The 10,371-nt window shown below is 32.9% G+C and overlaps 1 protein-coding gene across 2 annotated transcripts; it reads right to left on the bottom strand.

Moving 5' to 3' along the window:
• Window positions 331–7,403, bottom strand: LOC18592485 (pre-rRNA-processing protein esf1). Of its 2 annotated transcripts, none has more exons than XM_018126135.1 (9): window positions 7,155–7,403; window positions 5,514–6,087; window positions 5,062–5,136; window positions 3,752–3,972; window positions 3,294–3,456; window positions 2,939–3,067; window positions 1,605–2,281; window positions 977–1,350; window positions 331–572 (listed from the first exon to the last, which is right to left on the bottom strand). In XM_018126135.1, the coding sequence occupies exons 2-8, from the start codon at window positions 6,045–6,047 to the stop codon at window positions 1,020–1,022; spliced, it is 2,130 nt and encodes a 709-aa protein (XP_017981624.1). In that variant the 5' UTR covers window positions 6,048–6,087; window positions 7,155–7,403; the 3' UTR covers window positions 331–572; window positions 977–1,019. The 2 variants fall into 2 exon arrangements, with proteins under 2 accessions (XP_017981624.1, XP_017981623.1); XM_018126134.1 differs by having other exon boundaries at window positions 5,514–6,082; window positions 7,155–7,393.

Genomic DNA, 10,371 nt, shown 5'->3' with positions numbered 1-10,371 from the left:
CCAATGACATGATGCCATGTGCCATGCCTTTATTAATTTATTATTTTCCTTTTAAAAAGGCAAAAAAACCAGCCCATCTCCCCCCCCATGGCCAGCCAAACCAGCAAGAAGAGAGAAAACAAAAACAAAACCCTAGAGAGAGAAAAATCAAAGAAAAAGTGTGAAATTTCAAGGAAATTAAGTGAAAAAGGTGAGATTTTTTCTAATAAGCTTGAGTTTTCTTATTCCCAAGTATTTCTCTTTATTTTTCATGATTAAATTACATATTTTCATGATGAATTCAATTCTGAAAAAATAGGTTAGGAGAGAGAATTTAAGCTCTGGGAAAAATTTAAGCAAAATCCAAGGACATTTGCACATGTGAACTACGAACAAAATTCACAAGCAGAAGAAATAATAGCAAATGTTCTGGTATATATTTAAGGGGAAAGAAAAAAATAGAAAGAATTCCCATATGGTGCATTTGGAGTAGCAGTGTGGAAGCAGAGGTGGGAGTAACTGTCATAAGTTTTCTTGCCCGTATTACAAATGCAAAGTAGACATGTCAACAAAACTTCAGCTTGGATTGGGGGCTGCATATATATGAACAAATGTTACACAACAGAAGCTACATCCATTAGCAAAAACATCAGAGGCTACAAAAGCTCACAAATTCTTAATTTTTCATTTTAACCATTGAAACATCACTTAAAATTACACAGAAAAACTTGGTTATTTTTTAGTTGGAAAGGAAAAAGGCCGAAAGGATTTCAAAGAAAATTTAGAAAAAAATCACTCCACATCGGTGCACACAAGAGTACTACTTAAATTTTCAATTCCCAAAAGATGTTATTTAGAAGCATTAGAAAATATATCGTACAAAAAAAAAAGGTTTGACAATATGGTTAATTAAAATGACCATTGACAATCACCCCTTTATCTATGAGACTGAAAGACAAATAAGATCTGAAATGTAAAGAAAATCTTGAGTAATTACCCTAGGTCCTCAGCTGAAATGATGGGGAAGAGAATTCTTGGTTTCATTTTCTCAAAACCTTGGTTTTCTTCATTGAATGAACCAGATGCTGCTCCTGCTTTCTTCCCATGCCTGATACACTTTTCTTTGGCATCTTGCTGTCAGAGGGCAGTTGAACTTGTTTTAACTTCATCTTGACCGATCTCACCATTGAAGACAACGCATGCTTCTCCTTTGATGGCAAAATATGAGACTTCTCCTGCTCAACCTTATTCATCCCAGGATCATCCGATGGGAACTGAGAATTTGCAGACATCTTCATGTCCTCCACAGCCAATTCTTTCTGTTCACCCTTCTGCAGCTTTTTTGCTATTTGCCGAGCGTAAGTTGCACTCCTGCAAAAACCAAATTCCTATGCTTCAGCCAGGCACACATAACAAATAAAAGACCCAGAAACTCTTAGAATTAAAACTCATTGCAGTTTTATCATGTTGGTAAATTGACAGATTATTTCAGACAAGAAAGGAAGGCATACACAATTTCCATATGCATTTGAGCCTTGTATGACCTGGTTCTTTTATCTTACCTCTTACATCTCTTTTGAAACAAATCTAAATTTGTTTTCTGATAATTAACAATTTTCTGTTACCTTTTGAACTGTGGGTTGGTGGGATCCAATGCATAGAGAGGCGATGTAAAGAGAGCAGAAAATCGTGGATCATCATCTACAATTGGTATTTTCTCCTCATCTAGAACTTCTTTTCCCTTTTTCCCCTTAGCCTCTTTAGGCTTCAGATTGTATCCCTTAAGACCAGTGTCAGCTCCCTTGTCATCAGTGAGTAATAACTCAAGTTCTGCTCTGCTTGCTTCAGCTTCCTTCTCCATATCTTCATGTTGCTTTCCTTCTTTCTTACTCCTCTTAAAAGAAGACTCTTCAACAAAAAAGTCATCAGGTTCTTCTGTAGCTTCTATATCAGTCTCATGACTCTCATCCTCAGATGAATCTTTAGATTTATTTTTCTTGCTCTTCTTTTTCTCCCGTCTTTTCCTGAGATGGACCTCCCAAACTGTTTCCGCTTCCTTATCTTTCTTCTCTAAAATTCGCTTACTTATATCCTCCAGACCAGTATTGAAAGTGACTTCCATATCCTGGCCATTGTCCTCACCATCTCCATCAGAACCATCGCCAGACTGGAGTAAGGCACAGTATATATCTCTTTTTTTATTTTTCTTATCAGATTGATTCTCTGTGGTGTCTTCATTCTCATCATCATCACTTTCGCTCTCATCAGAAGCCAGAAACTCCTTTAATTCCAATTCAGCCAGCTGCATGAAAACAGATGCAGTATTAAATTAGAAAAATGTCAAGGAATTCCGAAAAAAAAGAAGAGAAAAGCAAAGATGATATTTCCTTGTTCTTGCCAGGACTGTTTCATTGTTTTCAACATCCTCAGTATTTATTGTTTAATGACTACAATCATCATTTTGTCAAAGTAAATAAAAGAAGATAAACTAATACCGAAAGAAATCCAAAGAGCAAGAAAAGCAAGACTTTCAATACAATATAAACACAATTATCAGCCCTTATCCAACATTTTAACCTCAATGAATGAAAACAACTGACAATCACTTGGACAACAGAACGAATAAGCATTCTTAAATCTCATATTTGGAGAAAATCCTGAAAGCACCTTTTAAAAGGACCTACAAAGCCAACAAAGAAAAAAGTAAGGCTGATTTGATGGTAATTTCATTTCATCTCCAAGGGAAATCTTGAAAGCACCTTCTATAAGGTAAATCCTAAACAAACAGAGTAAAAGAAACTACATAAAAAAACTTTAGGTGACATGTTTATTCAATTCCATCACTATGTCAGGAGAATGGAATACAAAAAACAGAAGCATAAAATGTCTTAAACTGAATTTCACAGACAATAGATGAATCATTACAAAGTAGTTCACTTGACAAATTAGGCACACTAACCTGTTCAGCATTGAATTTTCGTTTCAAAATTTTCCCACGCTGAGGTTCATCTTCATCCCATGAAAGATGAATTTTACTTTGCTGCAGTGCTTGGGTATGGAAATTTAAACCCTCATAATTTGCAGGTGCCTGAGCAAAGAAGATATTCACATTTTGCAGTCATTCATAGTTTCACTGAGTTCCTAAGCTACCACATTAGTTGCCATTTAAAATAAAAATAACAATAGCATACAGAACTATTTTCTAGTTAAGTTCAATTTGCTTAGATCTCTTTCTAAAGGCAAAATATCCTGTAAAACCCTACAACTCATGCACAATACATAAGCGGGACAATGTAACGGTCAAACAGATATACCTCCGTAGCAACATCACGAGGTGAATGTTTAAATTCCATTGAATCAGGAATGAACCTCAAATCAAGCACATTTGATGACCTTTCAAACTCAGCTCCATCACAAGCTTTGTACAAGTAATCTGCTGTTGCACTCGAATCGCATTCTACAACTGCATAGTAGTATCTGGAAGGACAATAAATAATGAATATAAATAAAAAGAAAGGAACAACATCATTTCCAAACATACACATGTTCATTTGAAGAGATATAAATTACCTTGAAGCTAAACAAACCAAAGCAACCAACACCTAACGTAGAAATATAGCTTAAAAAAATATTGTCCAGATTGCACATGTCAATGTTCCAACAATTCATTGGTCAACAAGTGTCGCAACAAATAATCAAGAAACGGTAAAAGAAATAAGGAAAGAAAACAGATAACATAGAAACAGTAAAAATGACAATGAAAGGTAATCACCTTAGCCTACTTCTCTCATATGCACGCAATTTCTCATTATCAATTTCATCATCACCAACTTCATCATTTTCCTCATTTTCATCATCAAACAGCCCTACTGGTCCATGAATTTCTTCCTCTTTCATACGCCGAAGTCCAAACTCGGATGGATAAACAGCCACTGACATAATTTGTCCATCTTTAGGGAGAAATGAGCTTAACATTACATACAAGTCAACAGCCTATGTATCGAAAAGGGCATAAAATAGTCAGAAGTCAAGCTAAATTTTGGTCATTTTTGCTCACAAATTACAACCCTGTATAGCATAACTGATCATAACAAATATGAGAAGATGTAATTCATGGATATGGCTCAGCTCTATAATATCTTATACCATAAAAACTCTACTACAATTTTAAATTTCTAGATTTCACCAACAGTAAAGAATATAGACGTGAGAACTGAGAACCCATATTGAGTTCAGAAAGCAGCATAATCGATTCTTAATACTAAGGTCACAAAAGTTGCAATGCCCAAGATACTAGCATGACAACCAAAGGCTAACATATTGAGCAATCTTTTCCCCATAAAAAGTATTGCGTGCCCTTTGGTTTCGATGTTGACTCAAAAAGAACAAGGAAACACCATAATAGGAAGAAAAATTCTTTTGATGGAAGTATCTTAATTGATCTAAGTTCATGGAGTTTTTTTTTTTTAAATTCTCTTTTAGTCAACTTTTTAATTAAATGAAATCAACTGAAGCAGGTATCATTCATATCATGAGAAATCATATTTAAATTACAACTAATTGTAGAAAACAATTCAATATAAATATGGCATCCATTAAATGGAAATATGACATATCTTTAATTGGATTTATCCTTTGCTATTCTACAACCTCACCCTCTCCCTCCATTGACTTCAACAATGACATGATGAATTAAATTGACGTACATTGCATATGAATGCAGGTACCATGATATACAAAAACTTATTACATAAACAGGACAAATTGCCAAGAACATTCTTTCTGTCAGAGAAACTCTAATTTCACATGACGCTTTAGGTTTGTGGCAACCCAAAAATATACTTTCGCATTCAAATAAATAACTTGAAGGCAAAATTTTAATACCTATTAATTGGAATACTATATCAACTCAAAATATTTCATTGGCCATCACCATTTAGAGAACAACTTAAGGGTTTAATAGTGGCTAGAAACATCTATTGATTGGTGTTATATGCACAATTTGACCCATTGCACTATTATTTTGCTTTTAACAAAAAGAAGAGAAATGATATAATTCAATTGTAAACTCCAACAACATACCTTAACATGCCTCCAATCCATATTAACAACAGCAAGCCTGCGGGTTTCCTTTTCAATCATTGGGACATTTTCTTCCTGGGACGTAATCAGTAAAAACAATTTAAAAATTGCAGTAAAATCCATGAACAACAAGCACTAGTAGCGTATGACAAAGCTTTTAGAAGCTTATGAAAGAGTTTAACTTTGCAAAGTAGATATTATAAAGCTCAAAATTCTGCTTCTTCAACTCTTCAGTAACACTTTTTCACTTTTGTCCTTTTAACTAGAAAACACAAATTACTAAGATTAACACTAATATAAAAACTAAAATGAAGGTATTAAAGATCAAATAGATTCAATATCATGATTCATTTCCTTGTACCTATTTCGAAAGCAACCAAATGAACAAATTAAATGCAATAAATCAATCAATTCAAACCAAAATATCATAAACAAAGATTGGAAAACACTACCTGCATTTCTGGCTCTCCATCCTCGTAAATTATATCAATATCTTCCTCTTCAGTAGTGGAACCAGATTCTGATCCCTCTTCCTCTTCTGACTCCCCATCACTGTCCCTTTCTGAAATTTCACTGCTCTCACTCTCCTCATCAACCTCCTCACTATCATCCCCTCCACTTAAGACATCTTTTTTTCTCTTCTCTTCTTCTTTGTCTTCGAGATGATAATAATGGCGAAGAGAGCTCTGTGAGTTTTCCTTCTTAGGCTTCCCTCGCTTATCCAAAGGAGCTGAAGATGAAGAAAATCTCTTGTCACTGAACATCCGATTAAAACGGGAGTCGATGACAACCTTCGTCTTGTGCTTTGCAACCTTCTGAAACCGAGGGTCAGAGTGCAGGGACGCAAATCGAGCATCTGTGATGATCTTGCCACTGCCACTTCCATTTTTTTTGCTGTTGCTACCTTGCAGCGAGAGTATAGAATCAGGTTTGTTCTTGTTCCTTGTCTTACTCTTGGCCTTCTGGCCTTTGTTTTTAGATCCCATGGATAATTCTATTTCTAGGGTTCCTCCACTCACTGCTGCTCTACAAATAAAGGATTTAAATAAAAACTTAAAAAAAAAAAATCAGATATGATTGCCCCCAGACCCAAACATAACATTATATCCATAGCTTAATTCAGAAAAATGCTTAACATAACTTAATTCCCTTTCAAGTTTCAATCAAGAAAAAGAATCATCAGGTGGCATTTAAGTAGTTGAAGTGGGGAACCAAGACACCTCACCTGAGGAAAATGCAAGACTAGGACCGGAACAAGCCGAAATGAAAAGAAACGAAGAATAAATTCCTCTTCTGAAAATGTAACAGAATTCTGACTTGACTATAAAATTTAAACAAATGCAATCTTCTAATGCACAAAAGAGTATGTCTAGCTCTACCGATATACTATCAACGGCTAACCTTCTGCTTACTAATTCCCCCACTTCCCTCTTTTCAATCTCTTTAAAACGTTGTCGATATACCCAACAACCGCATGAATACTTTCAGTGCTAAAATTCACACACATGCAACATTAATTCAAACCAAAATCTCAGTTTAGGGTGTTCATAAAGATTGCAGTAAAGCACAACGCGCAAAATGCTGCAGATTTGGCACTTCCTTTCACAATAAATACTGAAAATGCATATTACTGTTTCTAAATTCTTGTACATTAAACTTTTTTGATTAAACTATTTACATTCACTAACAGTATAGTTAGAATTCACAACTGATCAGCCAGCTCAAAACAACCACGCAGTCTTAACCCAAAACTTTTAACTATATCTTAATCTCGTATAACTGATAGAAAATTGTCAAAATGCTCAAAGATCACTAGTTTGCTCTCCTGATATCCCCAAAGAATAACTCTAAACAATCAATCAATCAATCAATTGACAAATGCATTTAATATTGCCTGCGAACAAAAGGAGCAAGAACAACAACTACCCATCTAACATCCGCCTTCGGAGAAGGAATTTTCAAATAAACAACGATTAACTCAATCAGATAACTATCATCAAATTAATTTATAAAGATGAACTTTCCTTTGAACCTTTAAATATAAACGAAAAATACAGAGAAATAATAAGGAGAAAATAAACAAGGGGACCTACCGGATCGGCAACCTTCAATGGCAAAGAAGTTGAACAGAAGAACGGACCGGTCGGCCTCTAGGGCTTTGTTTCTTTACCTTTTTCCTTTTTCTCCGCTGTTGTTCAATGAAAACCGAGTGGGTCGGATCCTGATGCAGCTCAAAGAAAAGGAAGGGCTGGCCACCTATTCGGCCTGTATTCAGCGATATTTAGTTTTCATACGCCCAGGTCTCAAAACAAGAACCACATGGACCTCAAGTGGGCCGTTTTGACAAATAAAAATAAATAATTTAATATTAACACAACGTAAAATAAAAATATTACATTACTACACTTGAATATTGTCATGATGATTTTAATAACCAATTGGAACATTTAGAAAATAATGTGTTAAAAAATATTCTACATTATTAAAAAAATTTAAATATTTTATAATTCTATGCAATGAAATTCTTATATTTTTATTTTGAATCAAATTAACTCTTAACTCTAATAGTTGATAGTCAAAATACCGTTTTTCAATTTTTATATTAACGTGGTGCTAACATGAATGATGAAAATATCACATGATCATATCACAGTATCATATTAGTGTATTATATCATTATTTATTATGACATATCAACATGTCGCATCAAACATTACGTGATTTAAAATGAAAACTAATATTTTGACTAATAATAATTAATTAACTATTAATCATAATGATGTATTTAGCTCGAAATAAAAGTATATTGATTGAAAGTAATAAAAAGAATAAGAATCTGTTTGTTTTGGTTAAAAATGTTTTCTAGAAACAATTTTCAGCATTCAATGGTATTTGGTAACTTAAAAACATTTTCACTTTATAAAAGATTTTACGAGTCAATGGAAAAAAGGCATGTTGACCTCGGAAATTGTTTTACATCTTCAAGCAACGTAAAACAATTTCCTCCCAATTGAAAAAATAAAAGCTTTTTGCCCTAAGTCCCTTCTTTACCATTTTTTCCTTCACCCTCGACTTCTTCCATTGGTGATGTGATTAGCAACTTTTTTCTTCTCTCAATAGCCAAGTATGTTCTGCTTTCCTTCCTCCTTTAGTTCTGGAAATAAATCTCTCATTTCTTTACTCTTTTTCTTAGATAATCAAATTTATCTATATATCTTTTTCAAAAGCCAATTCATGAAGCGTAAAGTGGTTGGTGCCGGTGGGGTGTGTTGGTGTGGTTCACCTTGAAAAGATGGACAAACAAATTTGAAGTTAAAGCCTGACCGAGTGATGCACTCAACTGAGGACTCCAGGGAAATAGGAAAAATTGGAAAAGGAAAAAGGTCGGCTATTATATTGCCTAATGAAATTTAAAAGAAGAAAAAAAACAAGTGTAATGCAAAATTTGGGTTGTTATCTTTTTGGTGTGGCGGCCCGTCTGAGAAATAAAACTTCTAACTGGTTTCATTGGATTTTGGACATATTATGACTCTACCGTCTACGCATATATGTTAATATTATCTAAAAAACTAGGATGATACCCGTAGCTACGCTATGGAAAATGTCATAAGAAATATAGATTATGTTGTATTAGATTTCAATTTGATACATTCAAAAGATAAATTGTTTGTAGAGAAAAAGATAAATTGATATTAACTGCAAATAGTTATTTGTTTTGATTTCAATCATTAGAAAATTGGTAAAGGATAAATTTATTTTAGTAGCATATATAGTATTAACAGTTTCTTAAGTAAAAAAGACAATAAAATAATCGAAAGGAAACACAATAAACAAATCAAATTGTCAAAAAAAAATGTTCCTATTTTTATCAAACAAAATGATCACACTATTAGACGATTGTGAGATATGTTTTTTTCTCATTTGTTTGGTTTTTGTTATTGTGCTACTTCTGCTAGACCTGTTGTATACAAAAAGATAAAATTTGTTTAGCATCTAATTTTGATAGGCTTTTAAGTTGAATTAATAAAAGATTTGTAAAGTAATGTAATTAACATACATGATTTTTTATTTTTCGCTGGTGGTTCTTCTAGCATTAAGTCCTCCGTTGTTAAGATAGAAGTAATATTTCTAATCATACCTTTTTTTGCCACAACAGTAGCAGAATCTGAATCGCTAGGCAAAACAATTAAGGTAGATATCATGTTATGATTTACATCTTTAATTTACTAATTTATGAAAAGTTATACATCTTTAATATTTATAACGCGCAAGAAATCATACTATCCACGCCAACACAACAGCCATAGACTAACACATAAAAATAGCTCAAAATCAAAGAGATGTAATCATCAAAATAACTGTATTCCATCTATGAAGAAAACAAAAGTAAAAAGCAGTTTCTAACTCAAAACTACATCTCTGGCCATCTTTAATTCTAGTATTATAAATTACTTTTTCCTTTTTCTTCTATTTATAAATTATTTCTATTGTTTTATGCATGTTAGTACTGCAAGTTTCTTAGTTTCATTCCTTCGCCACTATTTGCTGAGTTAACAGAGGAAGAACTTAAGAAGGTTGCAAGGGAAGAGATAATCAAAATAGTGGGATCTTTTTTTTTATTATTCTCATTTTATAGTGGTACTAAGAAGTTATTTATTATGAGAGAATACAACCATGTCAAGTGTCTACACAATGTCCAAGATAAGTTGGAATCGCATGTATTCTTAACTGTTTATTTGTTAGTACTTAGAATTTGCAAATTGATAGTATTACTAAAAAGTTCAGAATTATTACTTTTTCAAGTATAATTATAATTTTACCATTAAGTTTTAATTACGAGGGCTCTTCTTTGACATGATTAAGCTGAAAGATTACTATAGACTAACACATAAATATAGCTGAAAATCAAGGAGATCTAATCATCAAAATAACTGCATTCCATCTATGAAGAAAATAAAAGTAAAAGGCCAACGAGGATTGGAAGCTAAGTGATTAAGAATTATACCTACCAAAAACTAAAGGAAGCTATAACAGAAATCAGTTGGGTGAAGGAAAAGCTTGCGAAAAAGAGAGCATTGGCCTTAAAAGTGTAATGTTTTTAAATCTCACATAAAGAATTTGTAAGAAAACACAATTTATTCTTGCCAAATGAAGTAATTTTTAAATAAAATCTTTTGAGTAGTAATTTATTCAATCAAGAACTCACAAATTATCATAACAAATTCAAAACATATATTTTATGTGAAAAAAGCTAGGAAGATATCTTTTCATTTAAACATGCATAAAATACCTTAACATTAATATTATATT

This window comes from Theobroma cacao, chromosome 8 (assembly GCF_000208745.1).
Source record: "Theobroma cacao cultivar B97-61/B2 chromosome 8, Criollo_cocoa_genome_V2, whole genome shotgun sequence".
Taxonomy (NCBI): domain Eukaryota; kingdom Viridiplantae; phylum Streptophyta; class Magnoliopsida; order Malvales; family Malvaceae; genus Theobroma; species Theobroma cacao.
The sequence above is the reverse complement of the archived record's forward strand: the minus strand, read 5'-3'. Positions and strand labels throughout refer to the sequence as shown.